This window comes from Macrotis lagotis, chromosome 2 (genome assembly GCF_037893015.1).
Source record: "Macrotis lagotis isolate mMagLag1 chromosome 2, bilby.v1.9.chrom.fasta, whole genome shotgun sequence".
Lineage (NCBI taxonomy): Eukaryota > Metazoa > Chordata > Mammalia > Peramelemorphia > Peramelidae > Macrotis > Macrotis lagotis.
Window position 1 is genome coordinate 28,729,883 of NC_133659.1, and position 24,119 is coordinate 28,754,001.

The 24,119-nt window shown below is 41.5% G+C and overlaps 1 protein-coding gene across 1 annotated transcript in view; it reads left to right on the forward strand.

Moving 5' to 3' along the window:
- The window catches only part of BEND5 (BEN domain containing 5), a 674,083-nt gene that overhangs the window by 190,688 nt on the left and 459,276 nt on the right, over positions 1-24,119 (forward strand). The window contains exon 3 of the mRNA XM_074221484.1: positions 12,066-12,190. Within this exon, the coding sequence (XP_074077585.1) occupies positions 12,066-12,190 (125 nt within the window). The remainder of the gene's footprint in view (positions 1-12,065; positions 12,191-24,119) is intronic.

Here is a 24,119-nt window from a genome sequence, read left to right on the forward strand (position 1 = left end):
ATTATTATTTTCAGAACTGGAGGTAGAAATGGGCAGCATAGGGGGAAATAATGGGATGAAATGATAAGGATGCAGATTTTTGTATTGATAGAAAGAAAGATTTCCTCAATGAAATCTGTCTCCTTAGTTCTTAGGACCCTGACTCAAAATGCTTTGTCTTTACCTGTTCTGTCTCAGGATATTATAAGCACCTTGAGGGCAGAGACTGTCATTTTTATTTTTCACTTTACAAAGTACTTCACACTCCTCTTAGTTGGTCCTGGCAACAACCCTATGAATTCACTACAGCTATCTACTTCAAGAAGAGATTGAGTGATGTGTCTGCAGTCATACAACTAGTATCAGAGATCAGATGTGAGTCCTGGTCCCTTCCTGCTTCAGGTCCAATGCATGGGTCCATGTTACATAGAGGATTAGTTCAGCTTTGGACTGCCCCCAGCATCTAGCACAGGGCTTCCATATCTAGTAGATGATTTTTTATGGCTTTGTTGGAATTTTTTAAAAAATGGATTCCCAGTGATGATTATCTGGTGCATTATTGCATAGTCCATTCATTTTGCCTTTGGGTCATCACCCTCCGTGTCCTTCCAAGCTATGAGTATTTCCTGGCTCCCTCTTCCCCCAATTTGAGCACCAGGTAGCCCTCTTCTCTCCTAGCCCTTCTGCCAATATTCCCCTCTTGGGTGGAGAGTGACCTTACTCTCGCCCTGTCCATTCCTGCTCCCAAAGAGGGAACTCAGAACCCCCACTCTTCTCCATTCTCAGATGCAGTTCCTATCCAGAGCTGGTGGACTCTTACCCCATAGAATGGACATGGCTGCTCACGCAACTACAGTTATTCCTTTAAGTCCGAGGACTCTCTCGCCATCTGCTCCATCTGCAGTAGCGTCCTCAGGTCTCCTGGGTCTGACACATTTCCCTGCTTCTGCACCTTCTGGATTCCTGGTCATTGCCAGCTGAGCTACCAGTGTACTCCGCCTAAGGACCTTGGGCCTTTCCATCTACCTTGCCACCAATCCCTTCAGGCTTTCAGACTTTTCTGTCTGCCTAGCTGTTCAACTCTTCTTGATTTGTTTTCTTCCATAGAGTATTACTTCATTTTGAGAGTAAGGACCAACTCACTTTTTAAGTGCAAGATGCAAATTAGCAAGTGTTTACTCAATGCTTGTTCATTCATTCCTATTCGTTCCTCACCCCCCTTGCCACAACAATACTTTGTAATGTCAGCTGGTCTCCCAATGTTCCCATTGCTTCTTTCCTTTAAATGCCTGGATCACCCAGGCTTGGGTGTCTTCATCTCCATCGCTTAGTGTTCTACCCTAACTGTGTGGCAACATTGAGTTTCTGTCTCTCCTACTTTGTTAGGGATGAAGTCGAGGGAAGCAGAGTATAAGAATCATGATTGAGCATGGAATTGAAGCAGGGCACCAGAACTGGCCATGTTGGACTTCAAAGTCATAACCTTTGAGACAGGAAGGACTAGTGTGCAGAATGCCATCCATGTGCAATAAGTCTTAGTCCTTCCTTGGAGGGCCACCCCTGTGGCACAAGTATTGGAGAATACGTGGAACCAGGTGCTAAACCACTCCCCAAGCATCACAGTTGTTTAACCCCCTAGAGAAAGACATTTAAGCACGTTCTTCTGAAGTGGATCTCTCTCCCTTTCCTCTCTTCTTTGCAGGATGGCCACTTTCTCTAAGCTAGAACTGCCACTGGAGCAATATGGTCTAAACCTCCCTCATGGCCGGACCCACTGAGACCAAGCCCAGTCAGCTCTTATGACTTTTTCTCTTTCCCTCAGACACCCTTGCCTAGACCTATTATTCAGTTTGTCCTCAAGCAGCTTAGTGTCTCTCCAGGAAAAAGCAAAATCTGTGAAATCTGCAGGCTTGTGTGAGTGTGAGTTTTTAAGTTTCAAGAACTCTCCTCTTTATAGAATCTGTTCATCCAAGAAGATTCAACAAAACTGAGGCACACAACTTAAAGATAGCTTTGAAGCCCTGAACTGGAGGCTAATGCACATTCACTGACAGTGCCAGTTGGGTGGCTTTGTGGTAGGATGTGACAGAGACTTTGGACAGGAGGGTCTTTGGGTGGCCTCCTCTCCCTGCTTGGACAGTGTGGTGACCAGTGATGAATAACTATTCTCCCAGGATGAAGACTCTTGCCACTGTGGAAAAGAGGCAATAAAACTGTTTTTTCAACATTGATAATAATTACTTGCCTTGTGATAAAAATCAATTGCTTAAAAACAGTGAGAAAATTACATTTCTCATAAGCCTCATAGATGAATGTTTCAGTGATTTCATTTTATAACAAAGTAAAACCAAAGTTAACAATGCAGCAGTCCAACCTGAACCTGAGAAGTATCTTCTTTCTTTGTCTCTTGTTGTAAATCTCTTTGTTGCCCTTAGGGTGCCCCAGGTTCAAGGTTCTCTGGATGTCACTCTCTATTAACTACTTTTGCTTCTATCTTCTGATACAATTAGTACATTTTGATGGAGGGAATATAGGACTTGGTACAGATTCCCTGCAGTAACCCTTCAAAGATCTGTGGCCTATAGACTGAGAACACCTGATCTTTTCTAACCCACTACATCTTAGGAAAGTAGAAAGGATTTTAAAGACTGTTTAGGCAAATCCCTCCAGGAAATTAGGATTCTCCAAGTCCAACTCCTTAATTTCATTGCTAGGGGAACCCAGCCCCAGAGAAGGAAAGAGAATGGACAGTTCAGGTCAGACATTCATGAATGAAGCCAAGGCTAGGACCATCTCTGTCAAGCCCCAGCCCAGAGTCCTCTCCACTACTCGAAAGCTCCTAGGAGTCTAATCAGATCCCTTCACTGACCTAAGATGTTTTATGAACTTTCTCTTATTTGATCCTCACAATGCTGGGAAGTTGGTGATATTCTTATCCCTGTTTTACAGAAGATGAAACTAGAGGCAGACCAAGGTGAAGTGACTTGCCAAGACTCACTCACCTGTGAAGTGTCCTGTTTGAGCCCAGGTCTTCCTGACTCCACTACACCTCTGAGGGAAGATAGGAAAACAGAGACTTGGAGAGATCCTGGTTCCCCAAAGTGAGTCAATGGATGGATTGAGTCTAGGACTCTGATCCTCTGAGGACACATCCAGGGTCTTCTGCTGTAACACAAGACAACAGTTCCCTAGTCTTCCAGGCCAAGGGGAAGAAAGCACAAGGGAACCTTGTTAGAAAAGACAATTGGGTACATTTTTAAAGATTTAGGGCTTAAACTCATCCTTCTGTGAGGATTGCAAGTACAGCTATTCACTTCAACAAGGACCCCCCTCCTCTTGACCAATCCTCACAGCAGTCCTGGAGAAGAGGGGATGCTATTCTACCATCTCCAGTTGAAGAGTTGCATAGCTGTGAAGTACCCAAGGCAGGATTCCTTAGCTTTTAACTATCAGAGCTTCCTCTGGAACACCTGGCTGATCGTGCTTCCTCAAACCATCTCCATGTTCATCTGCATGTTAGATTCTCCCAGAGGTTCTGGTCCGTCTTCTAAATTAGCAGGACGATACCAGGTGTAGAAATAAGTGTGATGCAAAGTAGACAGTGATAGGACTGAAAGAGAAACTCCCACGTACCATTGCTCTCCTATCACATATACCTTCCTACAAGGCTATTTGTAATAATAACTAGCATTTATATTGTATTCTCAAGTGTGCAAAGCACTTTATAGTTGTCTTGTTTGCTCCTCACAACAACCCTGTGAGAGTTAGCTGCTATTTTACAGATGAGGAAACTGAGGCAGAGGAGAGTTAAGTGACTTGCCCAGGGTCAAACAGCTTATGCGTGTCTGAAGTAGGATTGGAGCTCAGGTCTTCCTGATCCCAAGTCTGACACAAGCTACTGTGCTTCTGGATCTCGTATTTGACTGAACTCTGTGGAACCCTTTATACATAGGGTAGGTCCTCTATGGCCACAGGAAGTCTCACACTAAGGGCAGCAGTGAGTAGCCCTTGCCCTTACAAGTTCTGTCTTGGACATGTCCTGGTGGGAAGAACCTTGGCCAAAGCAGGGGAACTGATTTCTAGGCAGAATGTAAGAATCAGAGCTGTTGCTAAGGCAACTGGCTAAGTGATGTTTTAGGCTTAAAAAGAAACTTAATTGAATATTTGAAGGATCTGGTTTGGGGACTCCCTCCCCAGTGGTTTGAGTTTGGGCACTCTTTGCTGGCAGATTCATGGTCCACCATTGGGCCCCAGGCACCAGTCCTTACCATCCCACCAGGCTTGGCTTCTTTGGCTCAGGGTGCCCTCCATATCACAATGGGACACAGAGTGTCATATACCATTCAGTGGCCCCAGAATCAAATCATAGATTCCCAGGACCACAGGGAAATAAAACCTTCTGTGGAGAGTGAGGGAGGGTGGTGTGAGAGGAAGCGAAGACTTTGATTTTAGTTGAACAAAAATTGACTGCCTTCTCATTGGATAAAGACATCTATGAGCAATTGATGTTAATGTAGAGTGTGAAAAATTCTCTTAACTTTTAATAAGCTGACAATTATGTAAGATTTAAAAACAGTTTGTATAGATATAATGATGCTCCTTTTCTGTTATGGACAGAGTTTTTTTAATTGATAATAAGGGACAAGGAACAAAGACAGTTATGAAAGAAACATTGAAAAAGGAACCTACAAAGAAAAAAATCGGCATATAGAATAAAGAACAAAGTGTCCTCTTTCCCAATGACAAATTTGCATATAACTCATACAAGGACTTTTTTTCTTATAGTTCAGAAACTCTGGTATCTTAAACTGTTTGGTAACATGTGGATAATTGTATTGTTGCCTAGTTGTAACTTGACTGACAGAAATGTGAATTTTAATTTCTTACATGAGATAATAGTAAGTCATTTTACACAAAATCCTGCTTTGGAGAAGTAGGTTTTGTTAAGACTATTCTTTCAAATGGATCAGAATAGAAGTGGGTCTGAGAAGAGTCCCAGTATTAGAGATTTAGAGCTAGAAGGAGCCTTAAAGGTCATTAAGTCTAATTCTTCCTCCTTTTATGGTTGAGGAAATTGAGATTTGGGAAGTGAATAGCTGCCTATAGAAGTGTCATATTTGACCACCCGTCAAAATATAACAATGGCAGGCTTCTGACTAGGGAGGGAGTACACTTAACAAGGGATAGTAAAACTATTTGCCTGAAATCTTGCAACTTTATTAAAGGATCTTTGAATTGAAAGGGGAGGAAATAAATTACTTTATAAATCCACCAATTTTGTATCAGAGAGCAGTATTTACATTATGGCCCTTTTCATCAGTCTGGTGAAGCCTTTAAAAATTATATGGAAACAGAGGGAAACCTATAACACATGGAAACCTATAATAATTATTTGGAAAAATATGGGATACAGAGTTATTAAAATCGTAAAAACAAAATCAAATTTCCCAAACAAGCCAAATCCACAGCCTACTGTTTTTGAACTCCACCATAAGGACCAGTTACAGCAAAGGAAGAAGAGCAGTAAAGATATCGAGAAGTCTCCAGAATAGAGAATGCAAGAAAGAACTAAGAGTAAAGCATACAGTCTTGGGGATCTCCAGACAGAAATCTGAATTGAGAGACAGTGATTGAGCTCTGATGATATATCAAGCCCCATGCTAAGCACTGGGGGCAGACAGAGCAAAGCCAGAAACCCTGCCCTTGAGGAGGACAGAACATTCAGGGTAGCTGGCATTGAAAAGCCAGGGGGAGGGGATGTTGGGAGGTGGGTTGGGAACTGGCCGAAGAGTCTGGATCCAGGCCAGGAGGAAGATGGCTCAGAGGCCCAAGATTGGGGCTTGAGGACTTTGCTATACTTGGAAGCTCAGACCTTTGTTTCCTCATCAACAGATAGCTTCACATCTGCCCTTTGACTCATTGTGTGATCCTGGTGTCTGCTGTTCTTTGTTCAGGAGTTTTATGTTGTCAGTTTAAACAATGTTTCCTATGGTTCTATCCTCATATTCTCTCATATCCACTATTTCTTAAAAAGTTGTACCGTGCCATTTAAAGAACTTGTTTTGCATGTGCTTTGTTTCCAGTTATATGTTATTACGAAAAGTATTGCTTTATTAATATTTTGATCTTTATAGTCTTTTTTGTCCAGTAAACTCCATGGGCTATATGGCCACTCCTAGAATCCTTGGGTCAAAGGGTGTAAACATTTTCACCATTTTCTTTCTATAATTCCAAATCAATTTTCAGAATGATTAGACCAATTCACAGCTCTACCAACAGTACTTTAGTGTGCCTGTCTTCCAGTCAGGATTGCAGCATTGATGTTCCCATGTTTTGACTTATTGGCTAGTTGATTGTGTGTGAAGTGAAACATCAGTCTGGGCTTGATTTTTATTTCCTTTATGGTTGCTAATAGAATGAAAGAAAAGGAAAAGAAAAAAAAAAGAATGTATGTTTCAATTTGCTTTCTTAATGCATTACTTCTTTGTCAGGAGGTGAGTAGCATGTTTTATCATGAGTTCTTTGGAATTGTGGTGCATCATTATTGTTGATCAGAGTTCCTAGATGTTTCAAAGTTTTTTAATCTCTTGCTATCACTGTGTAGATTGTTCTTCTGATTTTGCTCACTTCACTTTGTTTCAGTTCATACAAATCTTTCCAGGTTTTTCTGAAACCATCCTCTTCATCATATCTTATAGCAAGCACAATAACATCCCATCATATTTATATATCATAATTTATTCAGTTATTTCCTATAAGTTTTCCAATTCTTTGGTATCACAAAAAGAGGTGATATAAATCTTTTTGGTTATATAGATCTTTATTCTCCTTTGATCTCTTTTGGGTCCATAGACCTTGTGGCAGTATTGCCGGATCATAAAATATAGCCAGCTGAGTGTTTTTTTGCCTTTGTTCTATATTGCTTTCCAGAATGGTTGGTTCACAACTTCACCAGCTGTGCCTCTGTGTGCCTGTTTGCTAACTGCTCCTCGGCATTTGGTCTTTTTTTTGCCATTCTTTTCAATCTGAGTGGTATGAGATGGTAATTGTCAGGGATTTAGAGCATTTTTTTCAGGTGACTATTGAGAGCTTAGATTTCTTCCTCCAAAAACTGCCTATTCCTATCCTTTGATCATTTGACAATTAGGGAATAGCTATATTTTTTCTTTTAATTAACTTATTTTCTTTATACCTGAAAGATGAGACTTTTGCTGCAAATATTTCTCCCAGTTTCCTTTCCCCCTTCCCAGTTTTAGCCACATTGATATTGTTTGTTCAAAAACTTTTAAACTTTATCCATTTTTGTGAATCTCTCTCATGTTTTGATTTGGTCATGAACTGTTTCTTTAGCCATGGAACCAACAGGTAATTTTTTTCCATGTTCCACTCATTTGCTTGAGATTTCATTCTTTTTTTTTAATTGTGTTTTGAATTTTGCAATTTTTCCCCAATCTTGCTTTCCTCCCTGCACCCCCTCCCCACAGAAGGCAGTCTGATAGCCTTTACATTGTTTCCATGCTATATATTGATCGAAATTGAATGTGTTGAGAGAGAAATCATTTCCTTAAGGACAAAAAGAAAATATAAGAGACAGCAAAATTACATGACAAGATACCTTTTTTAAAAAATTAAAGGTAATAGTCTTTGATCTTTGTTTAAACTCTACAATTCTTTCTTTAAATACAGATGGTACCCTAAAATTGGCCCCGATTGTTACACTGATGGAATGAGCAAGTCTATTAAAGTTGATCATCACCCTCATGTTGCTGTTAGGGTGTACAGTCCAATTCTTTGTCACCACAAACAGGGCTGCTATGAATATTTTTTTACAAGTGATGCCTTTGTCCTTTTTCATGATCTCTTCAGGGTGTAGACCCAGTAGTGGTATCTCTGGATCAAAGGGGATGCATATTTTTATTGACCTTTGGGTGTGATTCCAAATTGCTCTCCAGAAAGGTTGGATGAGTTCACAGCTCCACCAATAATGCATTAATGTACCAGATTTCCCACATCCCTTCCAACATGGATCATTGTCTTTTCTGGTCATATTGGCCAGTCTGAGAAATGTGAGGTGGTACCTCAGAGATGCTTTAATTTGCATTTCTCTAATCAGTAATGATTTAGAGAAATTTTTCATATGACTGTGGATTGCTTTGATTTCCTTATCTGTAAATTCCCTTTGCATATATGCATATTCTTTATGTTTAAATCACATACTCATTTTGAACTTATATTGGTATATAAAGTGTGGGATATTGTTCTACACCTAGGTTTTGATATTACTTTCCAATAGTTTTTGTGGCATACTGACATTCTTGTTCCAGTTACAAAAATCTTTTTATCACTTATAAATTATTGTGCTCATTTGCTTCTGTAAATTGTATATTTAATCTGTTCTACTGATCACCCTTTCTACTTTTTACCCAGTAGCAAAATGTTTTTATGATTATAGCTTTGTCATATCATTTGAGATTTAGTTCTGCTAGACCTCTTTCCTTTCTATTTTTTGATGGATTCTCTTGATATTCTTTGTTTTTTGTTCCTCCAAGTCAATTTTGTTAATATTTTTCCTAGTTCTATAAAGTAATTCTTTGGTAGTTTGATTGGTATGGCACTGAATAATTAAATTAATTTAGATAGTATTGTCATTTTTATTATATTTCCTAAGAATACCCATAAGCAATTAATATTTCTCCATTTATTTGTGTCTATTTTTATTTGTGTGATAAGTGTTTTGTAGTCATATAGATCCTGTATCTTAGCAGGTAAATTCCCTAGTTTGTTATATTGTCCATAGTTATTTTAAATAGAATTTCTCTTTCTGTTTCTTCCTATTGGATTTTCTTGTTAATGTGCAGAAATACTGATGATTTGTATATGTTTATTTTATATCCTGCAAATTTGCTTAAGTTGTTAATTATACTGATGGATTTTTTATTTGACTCCAGGGTTCTCTAAATAAACTGTCATTTCATCTGTGAAAAGTGATAGATTTGTTCCCTTTTTGCCTGTGCTTATTCCTCCAATTTCTTTTTCCTATTAGCTAACATTTCTAGTACAATATTATATAGTGATTGTGATAATGGACATCCTTGCTTCATCTCTGTTCTTATTGGAAAGCTTCTAATTTATCCCCTATCTAATTTATTATTAACTTTTGAGAAAACCCCCTTATTGTGGCTTCTTGGCTTTCCCGAGTAGAATCCAAGTTGGTCCATTCTCTAGTCTCTCTCTTTGTTGATGAGGTAGGGGGAATGCTTCTTCTCCCTCTGCCATCTTCAGTTCTCTGCCACTGATCTATTTTTAAGGGGGGAATGTCCTAAACAAACAAGGAATAGGAGAGGTCACAATAGATAAATTAGAGAATTTCATTATATTAAATTTAAAAAAAATACTTTTGCTTGAATTAAATGTGTTTAGCTAGAATAAGAAAGGGAATGTGTCCAATGGGGGACAAGATCTTTGCATTAAATAATTCTGTTCTATGTCCAGTCTCAGGCCATCAGGAATCATTACTAAGTGCTTTCTGTGTGTCAAATGCTATTCTGAGTACTGTGGAAACTAAGATAAAATCAGATGGTTGACTGTGGAGTTTGGAAAAGAGAAACCATTGGTAGCAGAAGTCCAGGCGGGAGGTGAGATCTGGGCCTAGGTGGAGAGAAGGGGACATGGAGGAGAGATGTTAAGAAGCGGGAATGACAAGAGATGAGAAGGGTTAAAGTGAAAGATGAAGGCTCTCATTTGCTACCAGTGGAGCTGTGAAATGATCCAACTAGTCAGTGAACATTGATTAACCTCCAGCTGTGTGCTGGGCCCAGGGCTGGCGATGCACAGAGGTGAAAGATAGCCCTTGCATTCAGGGAGCTTACAAGCCAACTGGTCTGGAAGGCAATGGACCGTTTTAAAAATGACTTAAAGGCCCCAAGAAAAGTTTCCATTGCTGGGCTCTTGTCGCACAGACAGAATATTCCTAGAGCAGTATATTTTGTGATTGCAGAAAATTGGAAACTTATTAGATCCTCTCAAGTGGGAAATGCCTAAATAAGTTGTGTATAAGAAAAAAATTAATACTATGCTGTAAAAAAAGCCATGAAACTGCGAAAAGCAAGTAAAGACATACATGGCTTGAGTAAAGTGAAGTTAGCAGAGCCATTAAAATGAAATTCTCTTTCCATCTCTTCTCCTCCCCTCTATTCCCTCCCTCTCTCCTCCTCCCCGTTTTTCTTCCCCTTCTTTTCTCCCTCCCCCCTCTCTCTCCCTCCCCCCTTCCCCCCATGATGTCTGCAGTAATGTAATTGAATAGGACAAACAACTGAAAATCATTGTTTGAAAATGATAAAAGGTCAACCCTGGTCCTGGGGATAAACGGAGAGTGAGGAGGGGAGGAGGATATTAGCCACTGTAGAGTCTGGAGTGGGTGAGGAGAACAGGTTTCCTTTGGAAGGTTACTTAGGCTTCATAGTTGGAAGGAATCTGGGACTTCTAAGAGATGGGGGTAAGGAAGGACAGACTGTGCATAAGAATGGATAAGAAAGTTGGAATGTCTTAGATTAGGAAGAGCAGAGAAAGGAAGCGGGCTGTGCAGGAGACTAAGTGGCCAGAGCCAGCTCCAGGGAGGGGGAGATGAAGGGCAGCTGGTGTATGCAAGGCTTGTGTGGAAGGAATGAGGAGATACAACTGGGAAACAAACCAGATTATGGAAGTCCTTGAATTTTAGGCCAGGAAGTTAAGAGGACATTATTGAACAGGCCTATGATATAATTAAAATGTATTTTAAGATGACCAATAATTACTAATATTGGAAAGTAATCTGAAGTGGAAATAGGGTAAAGATGGAGAGATCAGTAAGCAGATATTGTAGTAATGCATCCATGGCCAGAAGTGGTCAATCTAGAGTAATGGTTGGGCAGTTAGGGGTGCCATAGTAAGGAAGAGGATCAGGCTGAAGTCATACAGACTCATCTTCCTGGGTTCAAATTTAGCCTCAGACACTTACTAGCTGTGTGACCCTGGGCCAGTCATTTCACCCCATTTGTTTCCCTTTCCTCAACTCTAAAGTAAGCTGGAGCAGGGAATGGCAGCCCCCAGGATCTCTGCCAAGAAAACTCAAAATGGGGTCATGAAGAGTCAGGCACGATTGAAACAACTGAACAGGGTTAACGGTGGATGAGCTGGAAGAGAGTGACTAGGTGGAGAGAAGAGCTGCAGTGATGACTCACATTTGGAAGCACTGGGACCAGTGAAATGGAATTTTATAATCAAGGTTTGGGATTATTCCAAGCCTATGATGACCAGGTATCGGTGAGACAGGTGCCAAATTGTGCCATTGTTGACTTTAAACTGTCTTTACACGCTGGCACGCTGGCAGCCCTTTGCTCGCCTTGCTTTCCTGCTGCCCTGAAGAGCCCTGGCCATGTTTAAAGGCAGCAGCTCCTGTCCGTCTGCTCTCTGTAGAACTTCATCTGCAGCAGAAGCCTTTCTCAAGTCAGGAGAGCTTAGTGGAGAGCAGAGGCCTCTGCAGTCCTGAGTCAAGCCCAAACCAGGTGATGGGCCAGTGGAAATAGTTAACCAAACAAATAAAAACACATGAAAACATAGACAACATTACATTTCTTAAAGGTCTGTATGTGACCAGTTCTAGTGGCCTGGCTTCTAGTTGAACTGGGCATCACTTACAGAGGGGATGGAATGGAGTCTGAGGTCAGGAGGACCTTGGTTCAGATCCTGTCTCTGATCTAGCTTGGTGACCTTGGGTAAGTCACTTGATCTCTCTGGGCTTCATTTTCCTTATCTGTGAACTTGAAGTGCTAATAAATACCTCCAGTAGGTCTTTCACAGGATTATTGTGAACTCGTGTATTGCCAATTAGGAATCTACTTTGGTTTGTGGCTCTGATTGGGACCCAGTGTCAATGGGGGGTGGTAGCATCTTCTAAAGTAGGTTCAGCTTTATTTTAGAGTTAAGTGCATTTCTTTGGTGCTCGATGGCCAAGGTCACAGTCACAAATAACTGTTCTTTGCTGGCAATCACAGTACCATGATCTTTCCATTTTCTTACATCTCACTTGTCTTCGTGCTTCTTCCCAGGTAACCTTGGTCGGGTGGATCATGTGTCCGAGTTTGAATATGACCTCTTCATAAGACCTGATACCTGCAATCCGCGCTTCAGAGTCTGGTTCAATTTCACTGTGGAAAACGTAAAAGAATCACAGGTAAGGGAAGTTACAGTGACCTTCTGTGTTGTGAAGAAAAATGGGTTTTGTTTCTTCAAAGAACTCACTGGCTTTGCTATGGGAAATAGCCCTGTATTTTTTCAAAAAATAATGACAAATAATCTTGCAAGGCAGATAGAAGGGTGCTCATTATGCTCGATAGCAGGGCTTTGTGATTAATGCAGAGATGTCACAGAAAAAACAACCTCAAGGGGGAATTGACATCGAAGGCCAATGTCCTTATTCTGCTCTTTGCAGGCGGCCAATCCCTAAGGATCTGGCCTCGTCAAGGCTTCAATGAGTTGATGGGGGGACTCTTTTACAGAAAGGAATGTGTCCTGCCCAAGAACCCCTGGGGACAGAGGTCAGCTGACTTGGCTGATGCGGAAGCACTTTGCTGTCTCTTTTCTGCATGTACAAGAAGGGATGTCGTCTGGGCAAGTGTTTGCTGTTGTGTGTTAAAAGGGGTCATCAGCCAACTTTAGCAGACTTCTTCCTGTACCCAGATCCCCTTTATCCATTGGTTATTGTTAGATGGAGACTACCTCCAGTGCTGAAAGTCTGGGGCAGTGGAAAGAACCCTGTATTTCAAAGTCCAAAGACTGACATGAAAAATCTGGGCTTGGATATTTCCTATGTGGCTTTGGGAAAGTCACTACAACTTTTGGGGTCTTAGCTTCATCCTTGTTAAAATAATTCTGTAAATTTCATCATTTTTTGCTGTCCTTGAAGGGAAAAAAAAGGTACAGGTGTACCCTCAGGTGGATAGTTCTGATTTAGGCCATCATGAGGTTGTGGAGATGATGCCTTTGGGGGAACCATATTCCTGTATTCAGATTCATAGGAAACTTTTGCTGTTGTGCCCTCCAAAGTAGTTCTCACAAGAGTTAACTCAAGGGGCCTGAAGGTGTGAAGCTGGAGGATGTTGCCCTGGACTTGCCTTGGTGATTCTGTAAATCTTCCTTTCCCTCTGCATTGTCCCTTCTACATTGCAGCCAGGCATCACAAACATTCTTATCTGATTCCTTAGAGCTTTATCAGACCTTTTCCGTCAACTGGAGTCGGGTGATCCAGGCCCCAAATGAATGGGCACCTGTCTCCCCGAGGCCCAGAGATGGGTTGTGGAGATAGACCACCTCTCGGGAGCATACAGGATATTTGTTTTCATGGTTGTCTACATGGAGGCGGAATGCTTTTACTATTAAGTTTAACTTGTGAGCTCCGCTTGTGTAATGTCTCATCCTCTAATCTTTTTCATCTGTCTAATTTCCGTTCCAATGAGACCTGCACAAATGTAATCTAGTTGAGGCCTTATTTGGGACTGGACTCTTGAAGGGGAGGAGGGGAGATGAGCCACCACACACACCCAGAGTAATGGCCACGTCTGGTACTGGTGGTCAGAGCCAGGTGGCACAGGGGAGAGATAGGAACTTGACAAGTTGTTTTTAAAACAGTGTATTTGTAAAAGTCCATGAACGCCTAGCTTCCTGCTACGTTGATAGAAAAGTAATTCTCTCCCTCTGGCTCTGGCATGAAATATTCTTGTGTGGCATTAAATTTATGTCTGATGCAGTGCGACAGCGGCGGTGTGAGTGGAAAGCCAATAGGTCCATTTACGGCGCAGAAGATGGTGACGGTCTGGAGTGGGGAGCAGACAGAGCGTCTCATCCATTGGTGTCCAGAGGCCTTCAGACTCCCAGACACCCCCCATTGACCCAGGAGACTTTTCCCTCTGCTCTTTCCTCCTTTCCTTGTGAACTCCCTCTGGATCTCTGCCATGCCATGGGGTGCCTGAGGTCTTCATTCTGAAAAGAAAAATAGTGTTTTTGCCTAGATTCTAGCTTGGTTCTGTCCCTGCTCTTTCTGGGGTCAACCACCATGAGATTTGAACTAGAGGGGATCTAAAATCCCAGACTGGATGTCAGAGTTCAGGTCCAAACTCTGCCATTGATGACCTGAGTGCCCTCAGGCCTCAGTTTCTTCCTCTGTCAAAGAAGGGGGTTGAACTAGGTACCTCTCACATTCTTTGAAGGACAGAGGTGAGAGCTTATATCTGATGCAGAGGTCAGACTACTAGCCCAGGAATCCCAACAAGATCAAAGAGAGAAATAGTGAGGAGTGGTCCTTGCTAAGGACCAGCCAGGGTGTGGGTTGCCTTGAGGCAATGTGTTCTCCCCATAATTTCACTCTTGGCTGAAGAAATGAGCAGTATTGGGGGCTGAACCCCTCCTTCAGCTTTTCATAAGACCCAGGCAGCTGATCACTCCTACCATGTCCATTGCCTCTACCTCTGTCCTGGCATTGATGACCCATTACCTGTGCCAGCCCTGGACTTGGGCTGTCAGTATTCTCACCCAGCTTGACCTGAAGAAATGTTTTCTTTGTTCTGAGGTTTGACAGTATAATTTGAACCTCCCTCTTGCAGGGACTCAGGTTGGGGAAGGAGCCTGTTCAGGAATCTGAAAAGGCAAAGGATCCCAGGAGGAGAGGTCTCCCTCCTAAGTGGGCCTAGCCTGGGGTCCTGGGTCAGTGGGCTTTCCTGGCAACATTTTCTCTCAGAGGTGGTTTGCTGCCCATTAGCTTCCGGGTGGTCCATTGTGTGTTAGTGGCAGGGGAGCTGAACTTTGTGACGCGACTTCTGAGTCTAGATCTGTGATCCTTTCCAGTTGCTAGCACTTTGGGAAAGCCCCAACACCAGGGGGCTCCTGCTTCTCTTAAGGCTTCAGAGAGGTTGACTTGCTTTTTGGCCTCACCCCTTTAGGAATGGGGCAGGTGTGCTCAGGTTAGCATGGGAGGGGCTGCCAGCCTCATCAGGGCATCACGAGTTGATGGGGTGAACCTTTTACAGAAAGGAATGTGTCCTGCCCAAGAACCTCTGGGGACGGGTCAGCCAGCTTGGCTGATGTGGAAGCACTTTGCTGTCTTTTTTTTTCTGTATCTGCATCTGCATCAGCATCAAGAAGGGATGTAGTCTGGGCAAGTTTTTGCTGTTGTGTGTTAAAAGGAGTCGTCAGCTGACTTTTGCAGACTTCTTCCTGTACCCAGGTCCCCTTTATCCATTGGTTATTGTGTTGGGTCTTGGCTTCCCAATTCCTTCTCTTGGCTCAGCCCCCATCTTCCTGGAAGAAAGAAGAAGCACTGTGGGCCAGTGCTGGCTGTTTTTCTTTTAAGATGACTGACAACCATGTGCTGTCCATAGGCATTAAACAGTGGAAGAAATACAGCAACATCACTCCTGTGCACATTTCGTCCTTGTCTTGGTTCCCCAGGCCCAGGAGGACTTGTTCCTGCCCTATGGAAGAGTCCTCCCATGACTGAGGGTGAGGATCAGCTCTGGAACCTGCCTCCAATCTCTGGAAAGCATCTGGAGCAGTGGGAAGAACAGCGGCTTCCTTCCCCTTGCATCCTTACTCACCTGCACTTCTTCTGAAGGAACCAAAGGAAGAAATAGTGAGAAAAGTCTGTGCCTAGTGACACAGCTTCATGCTGGCAGGGCAGAGGCTGTTCTGGGGACTGTCTGTCCTAAAAAATGGAGATAGTGTTCTTGAGGCCAATGACTCTTCCCTTCCCAAGGTGAAGTGTAAACTGGCTTTGTTTGGGTCACCCTCTTCTTTGGTCAGCTTTGTCTCATGATTTGAATACATTTTCTCCCTCACTCCTTCCCTCTTTCCCACCTTCCTCTCTTCCTCCCTCCCTTCCTTCCTCCCTTCCTTCCTCCTTCCCTCCTCCCTTCCTCCTTCCTTCCTCCCTTCCTTCCTTCCTTCCTTCCTTCCTTCCTTCCTTCCTTCCTTCCTTCCTTCCTTCCTCCCTCCCTCCCTCCCTTCTTCCCTTCCTATCTTTCTTTCTCCCTCCCTTCCTCTCTCCTCTTTTCCCTTCTGCCTTCTCCTCCATCTAGCTTTTATGGGCTCCATGCCAACCTGGGGCTGGTCCTCCCTCCCTTCCTTAGGCACCCGCCTGGTTGTATCCTCTTGCCGTGGCTTCGGACCCCAGGGTTCCGCATGTTGCTGCTACACATAGTGTGGCTATTCAGTTAGTTGTAGCCCTACTGAAGACTTTAGTCCCTCAGTTCTCAGGGCCGGCTGTTCTGCCAGATAGTGGCCTTGTAGGGACCCCGTGGTTCAGTGTCCTACCAGTGGTGGAGCCGGGCCTCCAGAGTGCACTTTCCTCTCACCTGACCCCAAGGGCTCCTGCTGACCCCCAGAGGCTCCCATGGCCAGGCGTCCTGGTCAGCATCTCCCTGGTGATGGTCTTTGGGACATCAATGGACTCCGGGCTGTTGTCCAGCTAGGGGGCCTCTGTCCTCCCGGGGTTCTTCTCACTCTCTGTACATGAGTCTTCTGGCTAAAGAATTCAACCCCCCCCTAAATTTAGAGTGGATGCTTATTGTGACATAAACTTATAAATATTGCTGTGGCAACATAAATAAAACACAGATGTAGAAAGGGAGGAAGAGCTCTATGCAAATGAGGTGCTGGCTGCTAGCACGCGGCAGGCTCCCTGAGCTCCAGAACCGTGCATGCTGATTTACTGCCAGCCAACGAGAGATTGATATTCAAATTTTATGCAAAGAGACTCGCCTCCATGGAAAACAGAAATCTGGGAGGAGAGGAGCCTGGACGGGGTGGGGGGTTGGGGGGCTCTAGAACCAGAACTGTCCTTCCCAGGCTGGGCCTCAGACTCCATGCAGCCCCTGTCCTGGTATGCAACTGAGGCTCTGGCCTCATTTGGTTATTGAGTCTGGGAGAAATCAAATGACTTGCCCAGGGTCACTCAGCTTGGGACTTGAACTCAGGTCTCCTTGACTCCAAGTCTCACAGTCTTTCTCCTGGGCCTTTAAGAAAGTTCTTCTTTTGTCATATAGAGGCAAAATAGAAAAAAGAAGGAAGGCAGTTCAGCAAAAACAGCCAGTACATGGGGACAGAGTGGATGGGACAGAAGAGGGAGAAGGTGCTTTAGAATCCTATGGCCTGGGTTCAGTTTCTGTCTCTGAGTTTTACTATGTGAACTTGATGAGGGGGAAGGAAACAAAGCAAGCCTTTATTAAGCACCTACTGTGAGCAAAGTGCTTTATAAACATCATCTCATTGAGCCTCACAGATGCTTGGAGAGGTGGGTGCTATTGTTGCTACCATTTTACAGAGGAACAAATTGAGGCAGAGAGGTGATGACTTGCTCAGAGCCCCCCAGTGGGTGTCTCTCCAATTCATGCCCAGGACTCTCTCCACTGGGCCACTTGGAGAAGTCTCTTCACCTCATTTTCCCTATGAAAGCAGTGCTCGATCCATGGTCAGTTAGGTGTGACAGGTGTCTGGTCCATTTCTGTTGTTGTTTCCATTTAATTTTCTGTCTCCATTGCTCGCATTTGTGGCTCCTGCATTGCTGTCATAATTCACTGTGTTCACATGCCACTTTGTTTGGCCATTTCCCCGCTGAGGGGAAGGAGCCTCCATTGCTCCCAGTTCTTTGATAGGACTCAAGAGGAGCTTTGACAAGTAGCTATTTGTCTTCTCTTCTGTGCAGAGCACTGGGTGTGGGACCCACTGACAGCCCAGAGAAAATGGGGGGGGGCTGCCCTTCTGTAGTGGAAGGAGAGAGATCCCTAAAGTTATGGTGTACCAGCTGTGGAGCCGTCCTTTCCCCTGAGAAGCAGGAATCCCTGGCCACCCAAGGGCCCCCAGCCATAGCTTTCATTGCTAGGAAGTTTTTCTTACATTAAGCCCTAATTTTATCCTGTGGAGCCAAATAGAACCAAGTTGATCCTTCTCCACGAGTTCTTTTTTATTTTTTGTTTGTTTTTTGAAAGGCAATGGGGTTAAGTGACTTGCCCAGGGTCACACAGCTAGGTAATTAGTGTCTGAGGTTGAACTCAGGTCCTCCTGACTCCAGGGCTGGTGCTCTATCCACTGTGCTACCTAGCTGACCTCTACCAGGTCTTGAAGGACAAGGCTAGGACTCTGGGAGCCGTTTCTTCCTAGGCTAACCATGATTGCCATAGGAAGTAGACGTCCTTCACTACCATGGGTGAATCAGTAAAGAAAAAAGCTTCTACTCAGCACTCATATGTGCCCAACTATCTAGGTCTTAGCAACAGAGCCAAAAAGCAGCCTGCCAAGAGCCCACATTCTAACTGGGAGAGGCAAAGGACATGTGAGGAGGGGCTGGCACCTTTGGGTGCAGGGACTGTTCAGGGAAGGGAGATCAGATCAAGTTAGTAATCATTTATTAAACATTTATCCTGTACCAGGCATTTTGGGCTGGGCAAAGAATGTAGGAATGCAGAAAAGGCTGTGCCCCTCCTCAAGGAGCTCACATTGTAATAAGGGAAGACAGCAGTGACAAAAGAGTGATGGACGCTCTCAACCAAAGGGCCTAGAGACAAGACTGAAATTCAAATATTGAATGAGTAAGACTAGTTAGAGGGGAAGGAAGGAAAGAGACAAGGGAGAGGGGGATTAAATAACTAGATAAGAACCCAGAAGCCAAGAGGAAGTAAAATGCAAAACCTAAAAGGGAAAGGGTTAAGAAATGGGTGGGGGTATCAAGGATGAGAGGGAGAGAGCCAGTGGAGATAGTGCTACCTATAAAGTGCCAACTATGTAGGGAGTACTGAGTTAAGGGCTTTACAAAAATCTCATACAAAGACCCTGAGAGGTAGATGCTGTGATTATCCTCACTTTACAGATGAGGGAGCTGAAGCAGATAGAAGTTAAATGACTTGCTCTTGGTCACACAGCTAGTAAATTTCTTTGGTGGGATTTGAACTTAGGGATTTTTTTGATTCCAGGCTCAGAAATCTATTCACTGTACCACCTGGCTACCAGATGATGTAACTAAAGGAATATAATACTATGTTTGCAGCAGAGAAGAGAAAAAAAATCACAAATTGAAAAAAAGACAATAATAGATCCAAATGAAGGAAAATATAAACTTAATTCTTATAACTTTAAATGTTAATGGATTATACAATCCATTAAAATGAAAAAGACTGATAGATAAGAAAATAAAACACCAAAATCTGTTATTTACCAAAAACACATTTAAAAACCCCAAATAAAACTGAGATGAAAATAATTATTATGTATCAAGTGAATCCAAAATAGCATAAGTTCTAATCTTGCCATCTGACAAAACAAAAGTATTCAAAAAATAAAAAAGAATAAACCAGGACACTATATTACGCACAGTCTATAAATCAATCTCAGTAATAAACTTAGATATTTCAAATGTTTTCATATCTAAATTTATAAAGGAAATATTATTATTTTGTCCTTCATTTTGAAAAGGCCCAATGGCAGGCACATCATGGATGATATCTTGACTTTCACACAAATAGGATTAAAGTGAGACAGAATTACATGAAGTCCTCAGCCTCACTTTCTCTTCCTGAGTGGCAGGACAAAAAATCAGGACAACTGGTAATGGCCTGGGATGCAGTGGATGACCTTGGTGTCTTTGCTGTTTGACCAAGTTTTTTTTTTTTTTTTTTTAGGTTTTTGCAAGGCAAATGGGGTTAAGTGGCTTGCCCAAGGCCACACAGCTAGGTGATTATTAAGTGTTTGAGACTGGATTTGAACCCAGGTAGTCCTGACTCCAGGGCTTGTTGCTTTATCCACTGTGCCACCTAGCTGCCCCTGTTTGATCAAGTTTTAAGGGCTCCACAGCACCTGTTTTTCAGCTACCTTCATGACCATTGGAACAAATTGTTCTCATCTGTCCATTCCACCTGGGGAATTCTTCCCATACTTGGGGTAGATGTCTCTTAACTCACCAATGAGGTTACCTTTAACCTGGCTTAGCCTGTCTTCAGGGATGCTCAGAGGTATATCTCTTCATGAGCTCTATCAGAAAGAGTAAACCCTCCATCAGTTTCTGACTTTCTGGCAACTAAGGAAGAGGGCACATCAGCAAACCTAAATTTTACAATCCTAATGCACCCTTATATACATGGACCTTCCCTTGTGGGAAGGAGTGCAGTTATCAGTGCCCCTCAGGAAAAGCAAAGAGAGGGAAAAAACACAGGAGCAGGTGGATCTAACTTAGAGAAGACAATGGATTTAAGTGGCTGACTTAGGAATCTAGAGAAAAGGAAAAGTAAGCATTAAAAGGATATGACAAGACATAAACAGTGACACAAAAGTGACAGGAAACTTCAATATCCCTTTCTTAGTTTTGGACAAGTCTAACAAAAAATAATACACAGAAGGGAATTGAACAAATTGCTGGAGAAATTAGAGTGAAAAGACTTTTATAATATCTTCTAAATGGATTGCAAGAGAAGATGCATACACCACACAGAACTTTTGTATTTATTGTATTAGAGATCAGAAATAATTCAAACAAATGTAAAAAGGAAGAAAGAGTTAATATTCTTTACAGACCATAGTACAATTAAAAATGGTAATTGGTTCAGGGACCACAAACAAAAGATATAGACCCAAATGGAAAGTTAGAAATGAAATCTTAAATAATGAGTGGGTCAGGGAACAAGTCATAGCACAATAACTATATGTGAAAGAAAATTATAGTGATGAAACAGCATGCTAATATTTCTGGTATGCAATTAAAGCAGTCCTCAGTGGGAAAATTGCATCCTTACATATATACATATTAAGAAAAGAGAGGATTAATGAACTGAATATACATTTAAGAATTTGAGAGCCAACATATAAACCTAAAATCAGCAAAAAAGGGAAAAAATGAAAAATTAAAGGAGAATGATAAATTGGAAACAATAAAGTACCCCCAAAACTGATTCTTTGAATTCTAATGATTTTTGTAAGATTAATAATTTTGATTAACATTTAGCTAATCTGATTTAAAAAAAGAAGAGGGCAGAAAATCAAATCAATAAAATAACATATGAGCCAGGTGAAATCACAATAAAACCAGAAGATATAAAAAGAATAATCAGAACATACCATTTTTGGAATACCTTAAAAATGTAAAATGCCCCAAATATCCAGTGACTAGATAAGAGATCTTTAATAACCCAACCTGAGAAAAGGAAATAAATCTAACTATAAAGGGACTACAAAACAAAATTAAAAACAAGATCTCCTGATCCTGATGGATTTCTTGGAGAAATCTATGAAATTTTTATAGAACAATTAGTACCCACCCTTCACAAATTATTCTCAAAACTTGAGAAAGAAAGTATTCTAATAGAATCCGTTCATGAGTCCACTAGTAAAACTTGGAAAAGATAAAGCACAGAAGGAAGACTATAGGCTAATATCATTAATGAATATTGACTCAAATATTTAAATGAAATCTTGTCAAACAGATTACAGCAATTTATTTAAAGTATCATTCATTATAGCCAAGGGGTGTTGGTATCAGGCATACAAGGATGGTGTAACATTAGGGAAAGAATTACGTATATTATTTAAAGTAATTAAGTATATTAAAAACTAAAACATCAAAAACCACATGGTCATCTCAATAGATGGGAAAAAAGCCTTTGACAAAGTACTGAACTATTTTATATTAAAAACTCCATAAATTACAGCATTGAGGGATCTTTTTAATATTATAAAAAGTTTCTATCTAAAACCAAAAGCAAGCATCATGTATAATGGGTACACACTGGAATCTTTTCCAGGAAATACAGGAGTGAAGCAACTATTATTTGATATAATTCTGGAAATACTAGCAGCAACAGTGAGACAAATTAAAGACATAAACATGGATAGAGAAGAGATAAAACTATCCCTTTTTTGCTTATGCTGTGATACTATACATGGAAAATCAGGAAAATTTTGAACTACAAAATTATCCCTTAAAAATAGCATTTTTGTGTAATAAAAACAAAATCCAAAAAAAGCACAAATAGAAAGGGAACTCTCATTCCAAATAACTACAAAATGCATAATTTATCTGGAAATCAACCTATTAAAGCTTACAGAAGACTTACATAGATTCAATTACAAAGTCTCCTTAAAGAATTAAAGAACATTGTAAATGGAAGAGTATCATGGCTGGGGTTCCCCTCTGAAATGTCTTCCAGGTTTAGTAGTAACATGAAGGTCTGGTCTGGTCTTCACCCTACTGCTTGCTTTAATTATTGGATTAAAGACTGAAGAGGGCAAGGAGATCTTTTATAAGGCCCAGCCTCTAGCAAACAACAAATAACAATACTACTTTTAATGTTGTGCCACTTGAATTATTGAATGGATTCTTTCTAGAATTAGATGGTTGGTTGGTTCTTGTCCTTTGTTATTGAAGAAGACCTAAATGACACCATTGTATTTGAGACAAATGACAATGTGTCTGACTGTGACTGATTAGATCATTATGAGTTTGGAATGCTCTACCGTAGGTCGGGCACAAATAGTCCATATGAACACCTGGGGTGGGTACCCTCAACTTGGGCATGTCATGTTACCTCTGAGCTGCTTTAATTCTGCCTTCCTCATAGAACGCAGCCCCCTCACTGATGTGGGCACATCATGCTGGGTGGTCCTGGGCTAGTGTCTCCCAAGCTGTACAGTCAATTTCTAAAGTTCTTCAATGAGACCCTCAGGGTGTCTCAGTATCACTTCTGACCTCCTTGTGAGCACTGCTCTGTATGAGTTCTCCATAAAATAGGTTTTTTGGCATGCGTACGTCTGGCATTCTAACAATGTGTTCAGTTGCCCTCTCTGTAGTAATGTTGGAATACTTGGCAACTGAGAAAGGACCTCAGTGTCTGGTGTCTTCTCCTGCCAGGTGATCTTCAGAATCATCGTAAGACATTTTAAATAGAAGCAATTTAGTCCTGATATGATGCTGGTAGACTGTCCAGTTTCACAGGCATATAAGCAATGAGGTCAACATAGTGGCTCTGTAAACCTTCAGTTGGGTGGTCAGTCTAATACCTCTTCTCTCCCACACTTTCTTTGGAACCTCCCAAATACTGAGCTAGCTCTGGTAATGCGAGTGTCAACTTCATTGTCAATGTGGACCTCCCTGGAAAGGACACTGCCAAGGTAAGTGAGCTTGTCCATAGCAATCAAAACTTTAACATTTGCTGTAATCAATGGTTCTACACATGGATAGTGTGGTGCTGGCTTCTGGAGTACCTGGGTTTTCTTAGTGTTAATTGTTAGACCGAAACTTAGCATAAGAAGAGGAGAATTAGATACTAAAATAACAAAATTCATTTGGAAAGATAAAGTTTATAGGCTATCAAGGGAAATATTCAAAAGAAGTGGGAATGAAGGGGGAATATCACTTCCAGAATGTAAACTTTATTATAAAGTAGCAGTCAGCAAACCATTTAGGACTACTTAAAAAAAACAGAGACATAGATCAATGGAAGAGACTAGAGTTCAGAAGCAAATGGAACTCACTAGCCAAGTATCTGATAACATAGAAAACTTAAATTTCCTAGGAAAAGAACTCATTGTTTGATTAAAAACTCATAGGGATACTACAAGGCAGAATTTAGGTTTGGAGAAGTTATCATACAGCAGTACTGTCATACTCATGTAGAAATGATGCCCACTAATCTATACATGAGAATCCCTATAAGCTATATATTGATTTCCTTTTAAAATGTCATATTATCTCTTTTATTGTATTTGAATTTATTTTGAATCAATCAGTTATGATTTTTTTTTCCTTAAAAATACTATTTGTTGTTTGGGATAGCTATATGGGAGGGAGAGGAGGGAACATTTGGGATAAATATGATGATGATGTATAAAATAGAAGACTAATTAAAAACTTATTTTGAAAAAAATGTAAATAATGAGGAAACTGAAGCAGAGATTTAAGCAATTTGTTCAAGGTCATACAACTTGGGTGGTTGAGAGAGGAATTTGAATTCATTTTCTTGAAATTACTTTCTAACTTTCCATCTACTATGCCTTAAATGAGATAAAATAAAATAGAATTGGGGCAGCAAGATGATTCAATAGATAGGACAGCAGCCCTGAAATTAGGAGGA